The following is a 24,150-nucleotide window of genomic DNA, read 5'->3' as shown; positions in this document are numbered from 1 at the left end:
TCTCTCTTTGCCACTGGCGAGAGGTTTTTGGGGTGGAGACGGAGGAGGGCGGGGTTTGGGGAGGGGAGGGACTTCAATGCCACAGAGTCCAATTGCCAAAGCGGCCGTTTCCTCCAGGGGAGCTGATCTCTATCAGCTGGAGATCCGTTGTAATAGCAGATCTCCAGCTACTACCTGGAGGTTGACAACCCTAACCACTGCTATAGAATAGTATCCCAGAAGAGTTGAGATAGGTGTCTACCCTCACGGCCTTCCGGCAAGGCTATAAGACATAATGAATTCAAGAGTTTATGGGGCATCTTGAATGGGCACGGGCTTAACTCTTGGAATTATCTGTCTTAATAGCCTGTTTTTAATTATGTATTTTAATGAAGTGTGAAGAGGATTGTTTTGTGCATTACATCTGTGGTTGTTACCCGCCCTAGGTCCTGACTGTGTTGGGAGAACAGTGGGGGACATAAATGCTCTCAATCAATTAAATTAAATGTTGTTTCTATGACTCTGTGCAAATCAACGCACTCCACTGATTCATACAAAGAAAAACGGCCACCCCGCAATGGGACAGGCACATTTACAGGGCAACTCCAGGCAGAGTTACACCCTTCCAAGTCCATTGAAGTCAATGGTCTTACACCAGTGTAACTCTGGATGGGATTGCCCTTCAGGGCTTTTAGAGGACACTCAACATTGTTCTTTTGGTATCGTGCCCCCTCAAACCTTTCCATTTTATTTTAATCAATGGATAGGGTTGCATAGTGGTTAATAGGGTTGCCAGCTCCGGGTTGAGAAATACCTGGATATTTTGGGGATGGAGCATGAGGAGTGTGGGGTTTGGGGAGGGGAGGGACCTCAGTAACTTTGCCAGGTCTCTCTTCGCTACTGGCGGGATGTTTTTTGGGTGGAGCCTGAGCAGGGTGGGGTTTGGGGAGGGACTTCAATGCCACAGAGTCCAATTGCCAAAGCGGCCGTTTTCTCCAGGGGAACTGATTTATGTCGCCTGGAGATCAGCAGGAGATCTCCAGCCACCACCTGGAGGCTGGCAACCCTATCAATGGATTGTCTCCAAATATCAGAGGGCTTTTCTTTTGGCTAGGCTGAATGCTTCCTCCTCTGCTGGTTTGGTGGGCAGATTCCAAGGAGCGCGCTGGTTGGATAGATTATGTGCAGGTGGGTGTGGGGAAATTAAAACTTTATCCCATATTTTCTTGGCTTGTGTGTTGACTGTCCCTTGGGAAGATCTGTGGATACAGCATAAGAACATAAGAAAAGCCCTGCTAGATCAGACCAAGGCCCATCAAGTCCAGCAGTCTGTTCACACAGTGGCCAACTCCTCTGATCCTGGAGAGAATAGGGATGCATCATCATGAGTAGTATCCATTTCGACTAGTAGCTCTTCTCTGCACCTTCTCAAGCTCTTTCTTTAGATCAGAAAGAGCTCCGAGGAAGCCGGAAGCATTTGAATCCCCACCTCTTTACACGCTGCTTTGTGATTGGCTGTGAGAGATGCCAATCTTCCTGTGGCCCGTGCTTTGCCTTCTGCACAGAGATTTCAGCCGGGCTGAGCTCAGGGGAGAGGGAAGAGTCGGGTTAACAGAGGAACGGGAAGACCCGGACATTGCGAGGGCTGGCAGCGAGGTCATCTCTAATGGACGGAAAACTCATGCAGAACTCCAAGCAACAACCGAGTCAGACGGGGGCGAATGTGAGTCCAAGTACCCATGCGTAAATGACCACGGTATCGTTTGCTTCTCCCTTTTGATATGAGCTGTCAGAAAGGGAACGTGCTGTCGGTTTGCCAGTGCAGCCTCATTAGAAAAGAATGTCTGGAAAAGAATGGCAGAGAAAGTCCTATGCGGGCAAGATCCCCAGAATGCCAGCTATGCTTTGTTGGCCAATGATACCAATTAAAGGAACATGGTGAAAATACAGAGGAAACTCTCTGATAAACTGCAGTGCAATACTTGCAGCTCCAGCCACCGTATGCGATTCCATAATTTCCAGACACATGGCTTGATGCAGATAATTTAAATGCTCACACACTGGATTTTTGGAAACTGTTTTACATGCAGATCCAAAATGTATAATCCCTATGTGTCCCACAGAGATGAGACAGGGAAGCGCTGGGTTATCCTTCAGTTTGTTCGGCTCTGTTTTTCTCAGTCAAGTAGCCAAGAAAAAGCTTTGTTTAATCATTGTCTAAATCAGGGCAGAATTAAATGTTAGGTCTCCCACGAGTCGGGTCAGGGTTCCCTGACCCCATTTGACAGAAAGGCGTGACCAAATGTTCCCAAACTGAATCGGGCCCTGGAGCAATTGGGAACCCTGGCCTGGCATGTGGCAGACTCCCCCCCACCCCCAAGGATCAAATATCCCCAATCGGTGGCAACCCAGGAAGAGAACTGAGCAGGGCCTCCAGGTGGAGATGGGAGCTATCCTAGAATTACAACTGATCTCCAGACTGCAGAGAGCAATTCCACTGGAGGAAATAGCTGCTTTGGAGAGTGCCTTCTATGGCATTATACTAGGGCTGCCAACCTCCAGGTGGTTCTACGATTCAGCCAGCATGGTGTAGTGGTTCAGAGCGGTGGTTTGGAGCGGTGGAGTCTGATCTGGAGAACCGGGTTTGATTCCCCACTCCTCCACATAAGCGGTGGAGGCTAATCTGGTGAACCAGGTTTGTTTCCCCACTCCTCCACATGAAGCCTGTTGGGTGACCTTGGGGCTAGTCACAGTTCTCTTAGAGCTCTCTCAGCCTCACCCACCTCACAGGGTGTCTGTTGTGGGGAGGGGAAGGCGATTGTAAGCCAGTTTGATTCTGTCTTAAGTGGTAGAGAAAGTCAGCATATAAAAAACCAACTCTTCTTCAAAGAAGGGGGGGAAAGCTGTAATACGAAGGTGTACTGAAATGAACAGCCGTTCAGGCTATCTCACAAATAAATGCTAATTACTGTATTCACAGTGATGAAATAAATTCCAGAGCACAAAATCAGGAAGGGGACATCGAACATAGTGATTAATTTGTCGGAACGAGCGCTTACAGGGAACGTAGGGTCCTCGATCTAGGTTTGGGGTTTGTCCCCGCTCCGAGATACTCTGCATTTCAAACCAGGATAGATATTTTTTAATTGATTAGATTAATAAAATTAAGAGATTTTTTTTTTTTGGTACTCAGAATCAACAACATAGGGATCATCTTTTGAAACCTAAATCATCCTTTATACCCCCGACGCAAAATCACTTAGTTCATTCCAATATTTGGTATTCAGGGGTATAGAAACACTTGAAAATAAAAGAAAATTCAGGCTTAACAACTTTAGTCAACGTGATTATCCAAATATCATTATTCAGCAAGAGGACAAAGGAGGTGCCACAGTAATACTAAACACTAGATGAGGTGGCTGGGACCCTCTCCTCCGGAAGGGGGAGAGGGCAAGTCCTGAGTTTAGGGTTGCCAACCTCCAGGTACTAGCTGGACATCTCCAGCTATTACAACTGATCTCCGGCCGATAGAGATCAGTTCCCCTGGAGAAAGTGGCCGCTTGGTAGGACTGACAGATGTTTTCACGGGATTGCCATTCTGCTGATAAAACTCATTTATGCACGGGAGGTTTCGCCTTGGATTTGCTGCTTTCTAGATGCACATTTTCCCCACCTGAATTCTCAGAACTCTGCACGGAGGCTTATTGTTTTGAGAATTTGGTTGGGGAAAATGTGCATCTAGAGAGCGGCAAATCCAAGGCAAAACCTCCCATGCATAATCAGGAAAGGTGTCTGTTTTGGAAATTTGTCATGTAGTACAATGTGAGCATTCGTGAATTTGATCCCAAGCTCTGGGGGAAAGATTTGGTGTGTTAAATAAAATGAGAATTATGCACCTAACTCTGTTTGATGGGACATCTGTATTAATAGAGTAATTTGTTGTTTAACCGGCGTTCTTACTGATGTTTAACTTCAGGAAGGACAACCTGTGTGATTCACAGAGTCAAAATGTAGGCATCACATTGATGCCAGAAATATTTTAAACTAGAGCATCCACAACAGAGTAAATTACTGGTCCACAGGTTGGTATGTTGGCCTCTAGCAATAGCCTACATACCAAATTTTGCAGAAGATGCTCTACAATAAATGATGTCACCTGAGCAATATCACAAAGTGGAAATATAATGCCGTATCTGACATTGCTAAGAGTTGTTTGCTGGAACACTGAAAAGTTGTGTTAATTGGAAAACTGGTAGAGTATCCCTTATCCGGACATCACATATCCGGATTGATCCGAAAACTGGACCCTTCGATCTGGCATGCAGTCAGATCCATGCTGCCTGTTTTCAATGTTTCCTCTCACCTAAAAAAATAAAATACCATGCACATGGGAAACTGAAAGCCTGCTGTTGTTAGTTTGTTTGTTGTTGCTCTTGTTTAACAGCTGATACAGGTATTGTGGTGTGACAGTTACACCTTTGCTTTCTAATGGTCCAATGCACACAAAATTATTAAAAATATTGTTTAAAATCATAGAATCATAGAGTTGGAAGGGACCACCAGGGTCATCTAGTCCAACCCCTGACCAATGCAGGAAATTCACAACTAGCCTCCCCACACACCCCAGTGACCCTACTCAATGCCCAGAAGATGGCCAAGATGCCCTCCCTCTCATGATCTGCCTAAGGTCATAGAATCAGCATTGCTGACAGATGGCCATCCAACCTCTGCTTAAAAACCTCCAGGGAAGGAGAGCTTACCACCTCCTGAGGAAGCCTGTTCCGGAGGAGCTGCCTCTGTGCCAGCAGCCAACAGTAGGTGCGTGCACAGAGAATGCATTATTTAGTACTGGGGGGATTTAAAACCCCCATTTTTAAAGTTTCAGATTTATACAGTTGCACTGTATATTTTTGTCATTCAATGGTAAAGATAAGAATTCATATAAGTATGCCATGAAGTCTCACAAATAATACTCAAGAGCAGGAAAATTCCTGGAGATTTGGGGATGGAGTCCTGGGGACAGCAGGAATAATGCCACAGAGTTCACCCCCCAAAGCCGTCATTTTCTCCAAGGGGATTGATCTTTGTAGTCTGGAGAACAATTGTAATGCCAGGAGATCGCGTAGGGTTGCCAACTTCCAGGCACTGGAGAAAGAAGGAACCTATGCTGAAAATAGTGGTAACTGTACAAAGAGGCAGCACGTGGCTCAAAATAATAAACATCAATGTTACAATCACAATAGTAACAAAACAAAACAACAATGCGGTCCAAGGTGGGTCCGTCGCAAAGACGCGTTTCGAATCTTCTTCAGTTTGCCGACCCAACCACTTTTAGAGAAGGAATTAGAATTTAGTAGAATAGTTCATCACATGTATAACCCCATCTGATACTATAAGATGTTGAGGTTTTTTCATGAAAATTTTCAATCCAGCCTCGGTCTTTGCTATTTGTGAACTTCCAGGCACTAGCTGGAGATCTCCCGCTATTATAACTGATCTCCAGCTGATAGAGATCAGTTCACCTGGAGAAAATGGCTGCTTTGGCAATTGAACTCTATGGCATTGAAGCCCCCTCCCCAAACCTTGCACTCCTTAGGCTCCGCCCCCCAAATCTCCAGCTATTTCCCAACCTGGAGCTTGCAACCCTCTTTCCAGGCCCCACCTGGACGTAGGCAACCCTATCTAAAGGACTTCCTGAAACACCAGCTCCTCCCCACCCTTAATTTAATGATTCTGAGTCGTTCTTAGACATTGGCATCGAGGAAATTGGACAAATCAAGAGAGAATCATACGGGCAGTCTCTTGCAACCCACTTCCTGCGATCATTTTTTACCTCTTGACCTAGGTTGAAATTCGTTTCTCCTCCTTTACTCGGACTACACCTACGCTACTCACTCTCAAACACTGCAGGAAACATAGATCATACCCGTGCCCAGCCTGCCCCGTCTGAGGTGTATCCTGGCCTCCACCTCACAACTTCCCGTTTGATTCAAAGTGAACTCTGCCGGACAGGAGATGAAATCTCAACACACGGCACCCTGCCCCATCTGGGGTGGACGGAAATTGTGGCAGAGATGGGCAGTCTGTACTTTCTTTAAAAATAGGGTTGCCAACCTCCAGGTAATAGCTGGAGATCTCCTGCTATTACAACTGATCTCCAACCGACAGAGATCAGATCACCTGGAGAAATTGGCCACTTTGGCAATTGGATTCTATGGCATTGAAGTCCCTCCCCTCCCCAAACCCCGCCTTCCTCCGTCTCCACCCCAAAAACCTCCCGCTGGTGGCGAAGAGGGACCTGGGAACCTTATTTAAAAAGGAAGACTGACTGAAAGGCCAGGCTCTGAATCCCGAATAAGCAGAGCAGATAATTTCCCCTCGGGAGTCAGGACACTTTGCACATGCTCCGAAGAACTTTTTCATCATTTTGGCTTCTCTTATTTCAGGCCTGATATGAGATTCTGTTCATGGAGGAGAGGGCTATTCATGGTTACCAGTAAAAATGGATACTAATCATGATGCATACCTGTTCTCTCCAGGATCAGAGGACCATGCCTATTATATGAGGTGCTGTGGAACACAGGCAGGATGCTGTTGCTGCAGTTGTCTTGTTTGGGGGCTTCCTAGAGGCACCTGGTTGGCCACTGGGTGAACAGACTGCTGGACTCAGTGGGCGTTGGTCTGATCCAGCAGGGCCTTTCTTATGTTTTTATGAATACTAGTCATGATGCATACCTATTTTCTCTCCAGTATCAGAGGAGCATGCCCATAATATTCGGTGCTGCGGAACACAGGCAGGATAATGCCGCTGCAGTCGTCTTGTTTCGGGGCTTCCTGGAGGCACCTGGTTGGCCACGGTGTGAACAGACTGCTGGACTTGGTGGATCTTGTTCTGATCCAGCATGGCCTTTCCTTTGTTCTTACCTCTCATCCCAGCTTGCTCCTGGCCTCCAGGAGCCCCTTCAGGGCAGTGCCCCACTGTGACCTCTCCTGTTAAGATAAACGGCCGATCCACCCCCTGTTCAGAACACGCAAAAAAGATGTCAAAGGGAGAAAATGCATGGTTGCTTTATCCTCCTTTAATCCCTGTTTCAGCCAGGATTCAGCCTGGATTGAACGCATGCGTTTTGCCTAATGTGCGTTCGATCCTGGCTAAAACAGGGATTAAAGGAGGATAAAGCAACCATGCGTTCCATAGTTCCATAGGATGCAGTTGGTCTTGTTGGGTCCTGCACACATGTGATCCGTTCCGATGTCAACCAAGCATACTATTTTAATCAAATGTTCTCTTGCATTCGCTCAAGAGCCATAACAAACAGGCACACTCTGGAGTTTTGTGAGGTGGAGAGAAAGTCGTTTGCTGTGCATTTCCCTGATGGATGATGGATGATCACAAGGGAAAAGAGTAGGCAGATTGGGAACAACCGGTGAACACCGTGGGAGGAAGGAGCCTTCAGAGATGACTGCAGCCACCCACCGTTTCGGTGCCAAGTTAAGAGGGCTGAACTGCACTCCTGTTAGCGGACTAAGAGTGCTCAGCCCTGGGCCAGGCTGTGTTGAATTGGCTCAAGGGGGTTCTTCAAGCATTGAGTCTCTGTCCCTTTTCCAGGGGGGGGGGGATTCAAATCAGTTAATGTTTCTCCGGGGGAATTGAGGCATTGCAGGAGAAGGAAATCAGTGCAAAGAGGAGATCCTGCGTGGCACGTTGCCACAATTTGGTGTACAAGTTTTCAAAAACTTCACCCCAGTGTGGTGTATGGTTAAGAGGTAAAAAGGTAAAGGTTCCCTGTGCAAGCACCGGGTCATTCCTGACCCATGGGGTGACATCACATCCCGACATTTTCTAGGCAGACTCTTTTTGTGGGGTGGTTTGCCAGTGCCTTCCCCAGTCATCTTCCCTTTACCCCCAGCAAGCCGGGTACTCATTTTACCAACTTGGGAAGAATGGAAGGCTGAAACAACCTTGAGCCGGCTACCTGAAACCGACTTCTGTTGTGATCGAACTCAGGTCGTGAGCAGAGCTTGGACTGCAGTACTGCAGCTTACCACTCTGCACCACAGGGCTCTTATATGGTTAAGAGAGGTGGACTCTAATCTGGGGAACCAGGTTTGATTCCCCACTCCTCCCCATGAGCTGCGGACGCTAATCTGGTGAACCGGGTTGGTTTCCCCACTCCTCCACATGAAGCCAGCTGGATGACCTTGGGCTAGTCACACTCTCTCAGCCTCACCTACCTCAGAGGGTGCCTGTTGTGGGGAGGGGAAGGGAAGGCAAATGTAAGCCGCTTTAAGACTGCCCCACTCCTCCACGTGAAGCCTGCAGGGTGACCTTGGGTTAGTCACAGTTCTCTCCGAACTCTCTCAGCCCCACCTACCTCACAGGGTGTCTGTTGTGGGGAGAGGAAGGGAAGGAGTTTGTAAGCCGCTTTGAGACCTCTTAAAGGCAGAGAAAAGTGGGTTATAAAAACCAGCTCGCCTTGTTTTTCTTCTTCTCTCTGCCGTACAAGGGAACAGTGTTGGAAGGTCTCTGATTAGGGGCTACCATCTATATTTTCAACAAGTAATAATTTTTTGCCACTGAATCCCAGTAGTCTCTGGTGTCATCTTGAACTTGGTACGCATCATGCCCTGAAACATTTTAAATGTTTGGTACTGAACATGCAGCCTGATGAAGAGGCCCGGGGGTCTTAAAAAAACTTGCCTGGTTGTAAGAACATCATAAGAGCCCTGCTGGATCAGACCAGCGGTCCATTTAGTTCAGCCTCCTGCCCATAGGCGTAAACTATGGGGTGGGGGGGCTGAGGGGCTCGAGCCCCCCTGAACTTGGCCAGGTGGGGCTGAGCCCCCCTGCCCCGGGCAACCAGTGCCCAAATGAGGGGCTCAGTTCCAATGGTAGCTGAAGCACAGTCCTGTCCTGCCTCCCTGTTGTATCATATTACAATTCACATGATTATTTGAGGCTTTGTTCCTGTTTGCTAGTAGGAGCAGCAGAAGGGGTTATAGGGAATAGGAGACTATTTGGTTTTACTGTAATTTTAAAAATGTAAATAATTAATTAAATGTTAAAGTTGTATTTCAGCTGTCTGGAGATAATGTGTTGAAGCCCCCCTAAATTTCTTCATCGGGTGCCCCCGAGTATTGTGGGAAACGGAGAATAGGGCCATTTATGCATGGCTGTTTCCTCGTGGTCTCCCCGCTGACTACTTCGGGGCTTTGCTTTGATTATGCTTGCATTTTCCGATTGTCAGAGGTCACCTTGTTCCCCCACCCCCGCATGTCTTGCCCACATTTTCTGGATTCCTTTTTAGCCAGCTTCCAGAAAACACAGAGGAAATGTGCAGGGAGAGCGATGTGACCTGACGGTCGGAAAATGCATCTGGCCCCCAGACCATATGTTTGACACCCCTGCTCTTCAGTATCTGAGGAGCATGCCTATTATATAAGGTGCTGTGGAACACAGGCAGGATAATGCTGCTGAGTCGTCTGGTTTGTAGGCTTCCTAGAGGCACCTGGTTGGCCACTGTGTGAACAGACTGCTGGACTTGATGGGCCTTGGTCTGATCCAGCAGGGCTTTTCTGATGTTCTTATTAATACTAGTCATGCTCCATCCTTACTCTCTCCAGGATCAGAGGAGCATGCCTCTTATATTAGGTGCTGTGAAATGCAGATAGGACAATGCTGCTGAAGTCGTCTTGTTATGGGGCTTCCTAGACGCACCTGGATGGCTACTGTGTGAACAGACTGCTGGACTCGACAGGCCTGTACGGGGAGGGGCTGTGGCTTGGTGGTAGAGCCTCTGCTTGGCATGCAGAAGGTCCCAGGCTCAATCCCCAGCATCTCCCTGAGACCCTGGAGAGCTGCTGCCGGTCTGAGTAGAGAATACTTTGATGGACCAAGGCAGCTTCATGTGTAATTTGTGTTTCTGGGGAGGGGCTGTGGCTCAGTGGTAGAGCCTCTGCTTGGCATGCAAAAGGTCCCAACTTCAATCCCCAGCATCTCCAGTTAAAGGGACTAGGCAAGTAGGTGATGGGAAAGACCTCCACCTGAGACCCTGAAGAGCTGCTACCTGTCTGAGCAGACCATACTGACTTTGATGGACCGAGGGTCTGATTCAGTAGAAGGCAGCTTCATGTGTTCATGGTTTGACTTATGTTCTGGGGAGGGGCCATGGTTGAGTGGCGGAGCATCTCTGCTTGGCATGCAGAAGGTCCCAGGTTCAATTCCCGGCAGCATCTCCAGTTCAAGGGACTAGGTGAGTAGGGGATGTGAAAGACCTCTGCCTGGGACCCTGGAGAGCCTTGGAGAGGGGCCGTGGCTCAGTGGTGGAGCATCTGCTTGGCATGTTGAAGGTCCCAGGTTCAATCCCTGGAATCTCCAGTTGAAGGGACTAGGCAAGTAGGTGATGTGAAAGACCTCCACCTGAGACCCTGGAGAGCCTTGGAGAGGGGCTGTGGCTCAGTGGTAGAGCATCAGCTCGGCATGCAGAAGGTCCCAGGTTCAATCCCTGGCATCTCCAGTTAAAGGGACTAGGCAAGTAGGTGATGTGAGGGTAGAGCATCTAACCTAGGGTTAAGGGTCTGATTCAGTAGAAGGCAGCTTCATGTTACACAGCCCGGATAACCTACAAGAACCAATGAACTGTGACCGTGAAAGCCTTTGACAATATTTTGCAGCTTCATGTGTTCATGGCTTGACTTATGTTCTGGGGAGGGGCCTAGTTCAGTGGCAGAGCATCTCTGCTTGGCACGCAGAAGGGACTAGGCGAGTAGGTGATGTGAAAGACCTCCACCTGAGACCCTGGAGAGCCTTGGAGAGGGGCTGTGGCTCAGTGGTAGAGCGTCTGCTTGGCATGCAGAAGGTCCCAGGTTCAATCCCTGGCATCTCCTGTTAAAGGGACTAGGCAAGTAGGTAATGTGAGGGTAGAGCATCTAACCTAGGGTTAAGGGTCTGATTCAGTAGAAGGCAGCTTCATGTGTTCATGGCTTGACTTATGTTCTGGGGAGGGGCCTAGTTCAGTGGCAGAGCATCTCTGCTTGGCACGCAGAAGGGACTAGGCGAGTAGGTGATGTGAAAGACCTCCACCTGAGACCCTGGAGAGCCTTGGAGAGGGACTGTGGCTCAGTGGTAGAGCGTCTGCTTGGCATGCAGAAGGTCCCAGGTTCAATCCCTGGCATCTCCTGTTAAAGGGACTAGGCAAGTAGGTAATGTGAGGGTAGAGCATCTAACCTAGGGTTAAGGGTCTGATTCAGTAGAAGGCAGCTTCATGTGTTCATGGCTTGACTTATGTTCTGGGGAGGGGCCTAGTTCAGTGGCAGAGCATCTCTGCTTGGCACGCAGAAGGGACTAGGCGAGTAGGTGATGTGAAAGACCTCCACCTGAGACCCTGGAGAGCCTTGGAGAGGGGCTGTGGCTCAGTGGTAGAGCGTCTGCTTGGCATGCAGAAGGTCCCAGGTTCAATCCCTGGCATCTCCTGTTAAAGGGACTAGGCAAGTAGGTAATGTGAGGGTAGAGCATCTAACCTAGGGTTAAGGGTCTGATTCAGTAGAAGGCAGCTTCATGTGTTCATGGCTTGACTTATGTTCTGGGGAGGGGCCTAGTTCAGTGGCAGAGCATCTCTGCTTGGCACGCAGAAGGGACTAGGCGAGTAGGTGATGTGAAAGACCTCCACCTGAGACCCTGGAGAGCCTTGGAGAGGGGCTGTGGCTCAGTGGTAGAGCGTCTGCTTGGCATGCAGAAGGTCCCAGGTTCAATCCCTGGCATCTCCTGTTAAAGGGACTAGGCAAGTAGGTAATGTGAGGGTAGAGCATCTAACCTAGGGTTAAGGGTCTGATTCAGTAGAAGGCAGCTTCATGTGTTCATGGCTTGACTTATGTTCTGGGGAGGGGCCTAGTTCAGTGGCAGAGCATCTCTGCTTGGCACGCAGAAGGGACTAGGCGAGTGGGTGATGTGAAAGACCCTGGGCAGCAGCTGCCGGTCTGAGCAGCCCATACCGACTTTGCTGGACCAAGGCTCGGCTTCACTGCAAGGCAGCTTGGGGCGCCCGTGACCCAGCAGGGCCGGTGCGTTCTCACGCCCCGGCGTTCCCGGGCGCACGCCAAGGCGGAGATCCCGAGCCAGGCCGAGGGCGGCCCCGCATGCCGGGCCGCGGAGTCCGCCCAGCCCCGCAGGGCAGCGGGGCGGAGATCCCGGGGCCGCCCTGCAAGACGCCCCCCGCCCAGCGGCCGCGCGCCACGCACCGGGCCAGGAGCGCAGCGGCCGGCCGGCCGGGCTGGGCTGGACGGGACGGGAGGGGCTATGCAGATGAGCCGGGCGCTGATAGGCGACCCCGGGACTCTCCCCCCCCCACGCGCACCCCCCCCCCCCGCAGCCTGGCTATAAAGGGCGGCCCGGGCGGCCGGAGCTGGCCAGAGGTCGCCTTGCAGCGGAGCGGGCGGAGCGGCGGCCAGAGTCCGGCGCCTGGCCGAGGAGCCCCCCCCCTCCGCCGCCCATAAGGCCATCGCTTCCCCGCTTCAGCTACAGTGCTAGCTAAGTGGGGGGAGACCCACCGGGAGGGAAGCCCCTTTGCGCGCCGCTGCCGTCCTCCTCCTCCTCCTCCTCGCCCGCCCGCCTGCCGGAGAAGAGCCGCCGTGCGCAAGAGCCATGGCCCGCGCCCACGCCGACGCGCAGCCCGCCGGCCGGGGATGCTGCGGTGAGCCGGGCGGGGGGCGCTGGCGGGGGGGGGGGCTCGGGAGCGGCCCGGGCGGACAGCCGCGTCCCTGCGGAAGAGAGGGCCTCTGCTCTTGTGCAGAGTGCATTGTTTCCACTAGCTGACAACCGTGTCCCTGCGGAAGAGAGTGCCTCTGCTCCTGTGCAGAGGGCGTTGCTTCCACTGGCTGACAGCCGCGTCCCTGTGGAAGAGAGAACCTCTGCTCCTGTGCAGAGTGCATTGTTTCCACTGGCTGACAACCGTCTCCCTGCGGAAGAGAGGGCCTCTGCTCTTGTGCAGAGTGCATTGTTTCCACTAGCTGACAACCGTGTCCCTGCGGAAGAGAGTGCCTCTGCTCCTGTGCAGAGGGCGTTGCTTCCACTGGCTGACAGCCGCGTCCCTGTGGAAGAGAGAACCTCTGCTCCTGTGCAGAGTGCATTGTTTCCACTGGCTGACAACCGTCTCCCTGCGGAAGAGAGGGCCTCTGCTCTTGTGCAGAGGGCATTGTTTCCACTGGCGGACAACCGTGTCCCTGTGGAAGAGAGTGCCTCTGCTCTTGTGCAGAGTGCATTGTTTCCACTTTAGTCCCCATGACCCCCCAGCCTCCCCCAGCCACCAGGTCAGTCTGAACCTTGGCACAAATCTATTTGGCTCAAATCTACCTTCCTCACCTGTCTGTGAAAAGGAAGCCGGCAAGGTGGATGGGGTATTGAAGGAGGCAGGTTGCCTCCTGGAACGTGGACAGCAGTAGAGAGAGCACCTTGTGGGCACTCGGAGGCCAGTCTGGTCCAGGATCTGGGGCCTTTGGTGCCCATTTCTTCCACTGCAATATCCATAGAGTCCTATGTGCCAGAAGAGTCACCTGTGTGGATTTGGGCGCTCGGTTTTTGCGTGTCGAAGCACTTGTGTTGGCATTTAGCTTCTGTATAAAAGAACAGATGGGATTCGACTGAACCGCCCAAGGGTCGTCCCCCTCCCAGATCGCATGTGTCTGGACTGCGGCGCACTCATGTGTGGGTAGTGCATGAACAATCTCCAACAGTTTGCCAAGTGGAACTGAGGCAGTGGATAGCAAAATAGGGGGCTGTGTGTTAAATGTGCACATGATGGAATGTAAATAGGCTGCAAAGCTGTAGATATCTTGACAGTATGGCCTTATGCTGAGAACAGCTGTTGGTCCATCTAGCTCAGCTACCAGCTGGGTAGGGCCTTGAGCAGAGAAGGTCTTCCTTCATTTCTGTCCCTTGAGGCTCTTTACCTGGAGATACCCAAGGACCTGGAGATACCGTAGGATTTTCTGCATGCCAGGTTAGCACCCTGCTAGACACCAGCGCCATTTCAACAGAGTTCTCAGTGTTAACCTAGAAAGGTGTCTTACATATTAATTTTTATAACCCGCCTTGAGTCTGTTTGGAAAAAGGTGTGGGGGGTAGCCAGGGGCAGAAAATACAATAGTTTGTCTCACTTGTATTTGTTACTTTGAAGACGTGCTAAATTATTAACTTTTTAAAAAAAAGTCTGCTTTGCAGTTGAATAAGAAAAATGACGAGACGCAAATGTGCAAAGTGTAGGTACTTGAATTACTTATAGCATTCCTTTCGTTATTTCCATCTTAGGATCCTGTGGCAACTACTTAAGATCTGCCAAATTCCTCCTCTACGTCGGGCATGCCCTGTCCACTTGGGTAAGTAAAGGGTCACTAAAACCATTTACCTTTGGCTGATCTGCTTACTACAACTTGCTGACAATTACTTTTTTTGTTGTGTATAACGTCAGGTGAGATTTAAAAATAGTGCAATGTGCCGTGATGTTGTAGAGCATGTAAAATGTGCAATGGTGTACTAGCAAAATTGTACTCTGGTGCACTGATTGTGGCTTCTTAACATGAAAGCAAGTCCCATAGGTCTATATATCTCTCGGTCATACGTGGCTGAATCAATGGGTGACGAAATTTTAAGTTGAGAGGTAAATTATCACTGTCATTATACGAGGAAATCTCAAATGAATCAACAAATTGAGTAAAATATTTGGATCTCAGGGGGAAGTTCACATTCTGAGGTACCATGGTGTGGCAATGAAATTCTCAGCTGAGTTATGCTCTTGTAAGTCAATGGTCTTAGAAGGACACTCCAAATAAATAAAGGAAGTGAAGTTGAGTCTAGAAAAAGTACATTTTATTCTTCGGCTTGGGACTAACTGAACAATCTGCCTGGTTTCCCAATGATATGTGAAGCCTACAAACATCTTGTTCTAAAATCACTGGGTGTGAAATTCAAGAGTCAGCATTGTAAAGAATATAGAAATGATTTATGGGAAGTAGTTATCGAATAAGCTTCTTTTCTGTTTTTCATTCATTGGTATATGAGGACATAGACTAAAATCTTATTCCGTTTGTTAGGGGGAGGTGGATTCCGGGTAGGAGGGAGCTCTTACTTTTTGAAGCCACAACAAAATTTGATTTTGGGAGCCTTTGAGGTCAAATCGAAGTTTACCAATCATACGTGTATGTTTGTAAAGAAAGTTAAAATAAATTGTATAGGTTCTAGTGAGTTATTTTTAATCAGAATGTTACATGTTATATTAAACCTGTGGCTTGAATAGAACACCCACCAAAATTAATGTCTGGCATACCTTCTAATTCTCCACTTACCTTACTGGTATAGTAGTTCAACCCAGCTTCTAGTTTTGTTTCTTCCACCATAGTGGCAGTTAACCAATGTAGTTCCCATTAATGTAAATAGGGGAATTACTGTTCGTTTAACTATGCTACCTTGAACTCAAAAGACCTTAAAAGGGCTCTTCTGGAAATCTAGACGGTTACATTTTGGGTGAGCCCTGATCTGAAATTCCCAGGCTAGCCCAATCTCATCACATTTCAGAAGTTGGCTGTGAAGCTCTTTCCTCCACCACATTTTGGGGGAAGTATTCTGGTTTCTGAGATATTTTCCTGTAGCTGATAGAACTGGCGTCCTGTCTGTCCATTTAACACTGGCTAGCACATTCAATTGCTTGATAACACTTCTATTCTAGGATCACAACCCTTAATTTAGGAGGATTGCGCCCCTGGTCCTTAACTTACATGAACAGCCCTGAAAAGATTTTTATCGTATATTCCTACAAAAATGCGTCTCTGTACCCTAACATACTGCAGGAATGGGGGATAAACGTTTGATCTAATGGACTGGGAGACTAAAGTTTTAATCCCAACTGCATTTACTTGGAATTGCCTTATTGATTCCAGCAGGACTTGTTTCCAAAGTAAATGTGTTTAGGATCACGTTAGAATGATGTCAAGTGGTTGTGGAATTTGTGCAGCAGCAAAATCTGGCAACTGAGTTTCCTGGTCTGGTTAATATTCTAGTTAATAATTGTTTGAGCTCTTCTGGCAAGAAGTGTAGATATCTAACTCCCTGCATCTTTCCCCGTAACTGGAAAAGAAACAGGCAAATAAATACACTTCTTAAAATAGCACCTTCATGCAAAAGCAAATATTTCTGTGGTCAATAGAAAGTTTCAGAGTTAAATAAATCTGTACAGTGAAAAATGCCAATACTCCGTTCAACTTCTAGTAGCAACACTAAGTTGTGTCTCTTATTTTGCACATTACGGAGAGGCAAACCCAGGTTAATCACTGAGCGTGCACGCAAAAAGAACATTCCTGTGTAATAAACACCTTTTACGTTCCCAGTTTTACAGGCATACCTGCAAAACCCTGTATGCACTCTTCCTAAACATGTAGAGTGTGAAGCTACCCTTCCCTTTGGGAAGGAGATAGATACGCACAAAATAAATTTGTAGAGAGCCACTGTGGTGTAGTGGTTAAGAGTGTCAGACTAGTATCTGGAAGACCCAGGTTCGAATCCCCGGTTGTGCCATGGAAGCTCGCTGGGTGACCTTGGGCCAGCTACTCTTTCAGCATAACCCACCTCACAGGGTTGTTGTGAGAACAAACCCTCCCATTGGGGAGAAAGGCGGTGTATAAATGAATTAAATAAGTTTGGTCTCTTTTATTGCATTTGAACACACGAAGCTGCCTTATACTGAATCAGACCCTCTGTCCATCAATGTCAGTATTGTCTACTCAGACTGGCAGCAGCTCTCCAGGGTCTCAGGCAGAGGTTTTTCACATCACCTACTTGCCTAGTCCCTTTAACTGAAGACGCTGGGGATTGAACCTGGGACTTTCTGCATGCCAAGCAGATGCTTTGCCACTGAGCCACAGCCCCTCCCCAATTTCAAAAAAAATATTGACTCTTGTGTAGATTGTAAATTTTGTTTTGTTTTTTTGAAGTGCAAAGCTACCTTTAGATAGGCTGTTCCACACGTTCTGTTGAATGGTTTTTATAAACCATTTATAAGGCTTGGCTTCCTATCCTAAAAAACCTCCAGACTAACAAAGACTATAGTCAACAATAGCCATGCAGATTAGCTTTGGACTTCACACATTAACAGATCACTTCAGGATACAATGGTTCCATGTTAACATACCACACCGTCATTAGCACATTATCTTGATACTTATAGGACAATGACTAGCACATTACTTTTGCAGGACAATGACTCAGCTCAAACCCAACCCCTTTCTGACTATATCTTCCTACACACTTGACACTGAGAGACCCTGTCCTTCAGTGTTACTCCTCTGAAGATGCCGGCCACAGTTGCTGGCGAAACGTCAGGAAAGAAAATTCCAAGACCACGGTCACACAGCCCGGATAACCTACAAGAACCAATGAACTCTGACCGTGAAAGCCTTCGACAAGGTTTTTATAAACCTTGGTTGAATTATATCATCAGGATTTTTTTTAAAAAATGTGTTTACATATTTTCAAGCGTTTTAAAAGGGCCGTGTTGTGTATTATCTTCTCGTCTGCTGCTTAGTAAATACAAAGTCTGCCTGCCAACGCACTTGCGTGCTGGTCTCTTGTGATAAGGAAGACTCTTGACATGAGCGTTGTGAAACCGCGGGATCTTCCACTTGGCCGATGCGTCTGGCCGATTATATTCATTCAGTGGCCAGAATCAGTACCCCTCCCTCTAGAACAGCTCCATTGCCTGCATTAAAACTGGTCTGAAGGAAATTATGGTCATTTCTGCACGGGAGTTTGACCTGAGGTTCCTTGCTAGCTGGGCCCGCACTTTCCAGTTGGGAATTTCTGCACTGTCAGTCTCCAAGCTCAGATCAAGCCCCCGCCTCTTGAAATGTTGCTTTGTAATTGGCTTGCCTCGCAGTGCTCACTGTGAGAGAAAATCCCCCCCCCCAAAAATCAATTGCCACATAAAAAAGCATTTTAAGAACAAAAAAAATGGGGCAATCTGAAGGGGGGGGGAGAAATCCAAGCTTTGGTTTTAAACGCTTGGGGAGGGGCTGTGGCCCAGTGGTAGAGCATCTGCTTGGCATGCAGAAGGTCCTAGGTTCAATCCCCGGCATCTCCAGTTAAAGGGACTAGGCAAGTAGGAGATGTGAAAGACCTCTGCCTGAGACCCTGGAGAGCTGCTGCCGGTTAGAATAGACAATACTGACTTCGATGGACCAAGGGTCTGATTCAGTATAAGGCAGCTTCATGTGTTCAACAAGCCTTTTTTTGCTCAGAAAGAGCTTCGAGAAAGCAGGAAGTATTTCATTCCCCGCCTCTTTACACGCTGCTTTGTGGTTGACTGTGAGTGAAGCCAAGCTTGCGTGTCCAGTGCTTTGCCTTCTGCACGGAGATTTCAGCCGGGCTGAGCTCAGGGGAGAGGGAAGAGTCAGCTTAACAGAGGAATGGGAAGACCCGGACAGTGCGAGGGCTGGCAGCGAGGTCATCTCTAATGGACGGAAAACTCATGCAGAACTCCAAGCAACAACCGAGTCAGACGGGGCGAATGTGAGTCCAAGTACCTATGCATAAATGACCTATAGGTCAAAGCAGGAGTTGTTTATTCAGCAAACCAGAGGCCTGGTAGCCCGCTGAACACGTTTTGTGGCCATACACTTGCCAGCAAGTTCGTTGGGAGGAAAGAGAAAACTCTGTTTATGTACTCTCCTGTGCCTGATAGCAAGCTTGTAGTAGCTAGATAGCAGCCGGCTACGGGCCTGTATACAAGCATACCTCGGAGAGATTGCGGGTTCGATTCCAGACCATTGCAATAAAGTGAATATTGCAATAAGTCACACAAATTTTTTGGTTTCCCAGTGCATATAAAAGTTATGTTTACACTATACTGTAATCTGTAATTATTACGAATGCAATAGCATTACGTATAAAAAAACCAATGTACTGTAATAATAATGGAAAAGTTTGAAATAGTGCTAGAATTACCAAAATATGACACAGAGACACTAAGTGAACACATGCTGTTAGAAAAACACCGCCAATAGATGTGCTCAAAAACGCAATATTGGCGCGGAGCGATATCTGCGAGGCGCAATAAAGCAAGGTGTGCCTCGTTTTTGAACAACAATAAAATAATTATTCATTTTTGAATAACAGTAAAATAATTATAGTTGCCTTTGACCCCTCAGCATTTTGTTTTTCTACTCAGAGTTTACATACTATCTCAGTTGCTAGGATAATATCAGTTTCCATTGCTCCCGTCACTTCCTTTGGAGCATGCATGAGCCAAATTAGTTTATAAGTATACTTAAGCTGAAATCGAGTTTATTTCAGGCTCCACGCCTTTCTTTCTGCCCACCTGGAAGGTTTTGCAGGTTCATAAAAAATGCATTTTTTCCTTTTCCTCCCCCCCCTTTTTGGCTTCATGCAAGCTTTTACATTAATGTTAAGAGGCTGTACCACTTACATGAAAGTACTGCGTGAGGAAGTACTGTTAAGGATAGACCTTACCATTGGGAACACCTCACATGGACCCATGAAGCGGCCTTCTGCTGAATCAGACCCTTGGCCCATCAAAGTCAGTACTGTCTGCTCAGACCGGCAGCAGCTCTCCAGGGTCTCAGGCAGAGAAGGTCTTTCACATCACCTACTTGCCTAGTCCCTTTAACTGGAGATGCCAGGGATTGAACCGGGGACCATCTGCATGCCTAGCAGATGCTCTACCACTGAGCCACAGCCTCTCTCCAAGGCTCTCCAGGGTCTCAGGTGGAGGTCTTTCACATCACCTAGTCCCTTTAACTGGAGATGCCAGGGATTGAACCTGGGACCTTCTGCATGCCTAGCAGATGCTCTACCACTGAGCCATGGCCCCTGTCCAAGGCTCTCCAGGGTCTCAGGCAGGAGTCTTTCACATCAACTACTTGCCTAGTCCCTTTAACTGGAGATGCCAGGGATTGAACCTGGGACCTTCTGCATTCCTAGCAGATGCTCTACCACTGAGCCACGGCCCTTCCCCACAGGTACCTCCTTGATACCTGTGGTGGGACACAGCCATGAACAGCTGAGAGAAACAGAGAGGAAAGTGAGAAACCTCAGCCCAAGGACGACAAGAGGGGTTAATGGAGGGGGGGATTAGAAGAAGAAGAGTTGGTTTTTATACCCAATTTTCTCTCTGTTTAAGGAGTCTCAAAGCGGCATATAATTGCCTTCCTTCCCCCCCACAACAGACACCCTGTGAGGTTAGGTGAGGCTGAGAGAGCTCTGAGAGAACTGTGACTGGCCCAAGGTCACCCAGCTGGCTTCATGTGGAGGAGTGGAGAATTGAACCCGTGTCTCCAGAGTCCACTGCTCATGTGGAGGAGGGGGGAATCGAACCCGGTTCTCCGACGCTCTTGTGGAGGAGTGGGGAATCGAACCCGGTTCTCCAGGTTAGAGTCTATTGCTCCTAACCACCACACTGGGAACACACTGTTTTGGTGATGGGCTGGAGATGTGTGGGACCTAAGTACACAGTAAGCCAGTGTGATGTAGTGGTTTGTGTGTCTTGCTATAACGGAGGAGACGAGGGTTCAAATCCCTCCTCTGCTATGAAGCTCACCGGCAATGCTGTTTATGCCTAGCCACAAACATATCCCAAATATTCAGCAGGACTGTGATGGATTTACTTCCAGGCGAGAATGCAGCCTAGTTGACCTTGGACCATAGGGTTGTTGTGAGGATAAAACAGAGGCAGGGTGACCCCTGTACGACGCTTTATCTTCCTGGATAAAGATGGAATAGTATAAGCCTACACGGTCTGCTATCTTTGTGGAGGATGAAAAGCGGCGGCAATGATTTGCCTCAAACGCAAAGCCTGAGGCTGCCCATGAGAAGGGCAGCACTATGGGCACAAACGTTGGGTCATGATATACTATTGGATAGATGGGAAAGACGTTGGTCTCGAGACATGAAGCTTATTCTTGCCCAATCATTAAGAGAAAATATCTACAAAATGATATATAGGTGGTATTTAACACCTAAAAAGATGGCAACGATTTACAAATCAATGTCCCCAAAATGTTGGAAATGTAATATGGAAATAGGTTCATTCCACCAGATGTGGTGGACCTGTGACAAAGCAAAAAACTTTTGGGACATGATTTACAATGAAATAAGATTGATTATGCAGAACAATATACCTAAAACACCTGAGATGATGCTACTTAGTATGATACCAGACTATTTTAACTCAGAGATCATTTTTAATCTATGCCACCACTGCTGCAAGACTGATTTAAGCAGCTAAATGGAAATCATTGGACATTCCAGACAAAAGAGATTGGATACAAAAAATGATGGAACTGGTGGAAATGGCAAAACTTACGGCATTGGTAAATCAAAAAGACAATGTGCAATTTATGGGTGAATGGGAGGCATGGAGAATCCAAATAGGGGAACTTAAGGGTTATTCATTGATCTAATCCGCTTTTTACTGTGATTAAGGATGTTCTTTTTATGATTAAAATATATAGTTACTGTAATTAAGTTGATCTGAAGAAAGGTAACAATCACATACGATTTTAAATAATAATAAAATATATTTTATTTGACTTTTGGATAAAGAATTATATCTACATATATGTAACAATATTAGGATGAGAATTTAATACAAAAGAGTATACAAATTTATAATGAGATAGAAAGAGATGAAGGGGAAGTCTTCATATTTTATTTTAGTATATTTGTATTTTCAACAATAACTCATTGCTTTTTACTTTTTTTGATGATTTTTATCAATTGTTGAACTGTTTATATATTTGAAAAAATAATAAAAATTATTACTGGTGTATATATATATAAAAAAGAGAAGGGCAGCACTAAATTTGTGTTTAGCCAGAATCCAGAAAACATGTGGGAAACTCGTGGGGAGAGCGAGGCGACAGTCGACAAAGCCAAGCCCCCAAAGTAGTTGGTGGGGTGACCTTGAGGAAACAGCCATGCGTAAATGGCCCTCAAGTGCAATCCTACGAATGTTCACTTTATTCAGTGTGGGGCTTACTATCATGTACGTTCACATAATAGTCTATAATCTAGAGCTATTAACATTATTCGCACGAGTTTCTTTATGAATGTCAATGGAGTGTAGCCTGGCTGTTTGTGATCCGGTGCTTCTAGCCTGCTGTCTCTGCAGGGGCAGAATGTCCCTTCCATAGCAGCATCTCTTTGTGGTAGCTGGGAGCAGAATAGCACAGGATTTACGGGACTGACCGATGCCTACATGGCACATATTAAATTGTGGAACTCCCTGCCCCAGGATGTGGAGATGGCTGCCAACTTGGAAGGCTTGAAGAAGGGAGTGGATATGTTCAAGGAGGAGAGGGCTATTCATGACGACTAGTCAAAATGAATGCTAGTCATGATGCACACATTCTCTCCAGGATCAGAGGAGCATGCCAAATATATTGGGTGCTGTGTAACACAGGCAGGACAATGCTGCTGCAGCCGTCTTTTGGGGGGCTTCCTAGAGGCCCCTGGTTAGCCACTGTGTGAACAGACTGCTGGACTTGATGGACCTTGGTCTGATCCTTTCTTATGTTCATGTTCCGTATAATTAATATGGAAATGCATTTTATTCCAGGGCGATCGCATGTGGCACTTCGCAGTATCCCTCTTCCTGGTCGAACTGTATGGCAACAGCCTGCTTTTGACAGCTGTTTATGGATTAGTGGTGGCAGGGTCGGTTCTCCTTCTGGGAGCTATCATTGGAGACTGGGTGGACAAGAACCCGAGGCTCAAAGGTGAGTGATGTTTGTTTCAGTTTTCCCGGAGAGCCTGTTTGCGCATTGAGGGCAGTCGAAGTCGCCCGTAAGATGGAGCAGAGGGGTTGAAGCAGGCCAAAAAAGGCCCAGCTTCTCTCTGTAAAATGGGCGAGAGAGATTCTTGCAAACTTACAGTTCCTTTGAGAAACACTGGTTGTGCTGCTGACACAGACGCGTTGTCCAACTGAACGGCGTTTCGCCCAGAGGTGAAAGCCACCCGGAAGATTAATTTAGTGCTTCATCAGCTCCGAATGCAAAAGCAATTGTAGCTCAGCCGCCTTCTGCTCTCTGAGTTTGCCCTGAAGCGAGCCTTCGGAGTTCAATGGAATGTACTGCCAAGACAGTGTGCGCTGGAGTATTCCCCCCCAAAAAACTGTAATTTGATCTCTGAAATATAAAACACACATTTGCACTTCAATAATAATTGACACTTGCTATGCGCCTTTTCTACTTGATGCATCATGTAATTACCTGCTTCGAGCCAATTTTAAGTCATTAGTGCCATTAGAAGAAAGCATCAGCTACCCAAGCTGGGCGTTTCCTCCAAATGCCGCCTTGGCCTTAAAAAAAGAAAAGAAATTACACCTTTGTTTTGGAGACGGAACAAATGGTTGAACATCTGTTCTTGTTGGTGGTGGTTGAACAGGAGCCCAGCGGAGTCGCTGCAGGAATTAACTTGCGTCCAATTAGTTAGCAGAGCACGGCGGATGGCTGCAGCTGGCAGTTTAGTGTGTTGCCTCAATTGTACACAAATGTGTGTTTAATTTATACCCGTAATTAAAAATACATGGGATGAAGTTTTGCCCCAGTCTTCAACTCAAATTCTTGTACGAGTCCCTACCATTTGGGGGCTCCCACCGAAAAGGCCCTCTCTCGCATACTGACCAGATGAGCTTCTTTGGTCGACGGGAAAATCAAGGGGGCCTCTGCCTGTGATCTTAGTTCTTGGGAAGGAATGTATGGGAGAAGACGGTCCTTCAGATTCCCGGTCCCAAGCCAAGTAGGGCTTTATCTTTAGAATAATAGAATCGTAGAGTTGGAAGGGACCACCAGGGTCATCTAGTCCAACCCCCCTGCACAACACAGGAAAATCACAACTACCTCCCCCCGCCACACCCCCAGTGACCCCTACTCCATGCCCAGAAAATGGCCAGGATGCCCTCCCTCTCATGATCTGCCTAAGGTCATAGAATCAGCATTGCTGACAGATGGCCACCTACCCTCTGCTTAAAAATCTCCAGGGAAGGAGAGCTCACCACCTCCCGAGGAATCCTTTTCCACTGAGGAACCCCTCTAACTGTTAGAAAGTTCTTCCTAATGTCTAGTCGGAAACTCTTTTGATTTAATTTCAACCCGTTGGCTCTGGTCCGACCT

General features: G+C 47.7%; 1 protein-coding gene across 1 annotated transcript in view; it reads left to right on the top strand.

Annotated features, from left to right (window-relative positions):
- The first annotated feature begins 14,286 nt into the window (after positions 1-14,286).
- The window catches only part of SLC40A1 (solute carrier family 40 member 1), a 39,724-nt gene continuing 29,860 nt past the window's right edge, over positions 14,287-24,150 (top strand). Inside the window, 2 exon segments of the mRNA XM_056861228.1 lie at positions 14,287-14,349; positions 22,596-22,755. Of these exon segments, the coding sequence (XP_056717206.1) occupies positions 22,605-22,755 (151 nt within the window). The 5' untranslated portion in view covers positions 14,287-14,349; positions 22,596-22,604.

Source organism: Euleptes europaea, chromosome 15, assembly GCF_029931775.1.
Source record: "Euleptes europaea isolate rEulEur1 chromosome 15, rEulEur1.hap1, whole genome shotgun sequence".
NCBI lineage: Eukaryota > Metazoa > Chordata > Lepidosauria > Squamata > Sphaerodactylidae > Euleptes > Euleptes europaea.
Note: the sequence above shows the minus strand (reverse complement) of the source record. Positions and strands in the feature narration are given on the sequence as shown.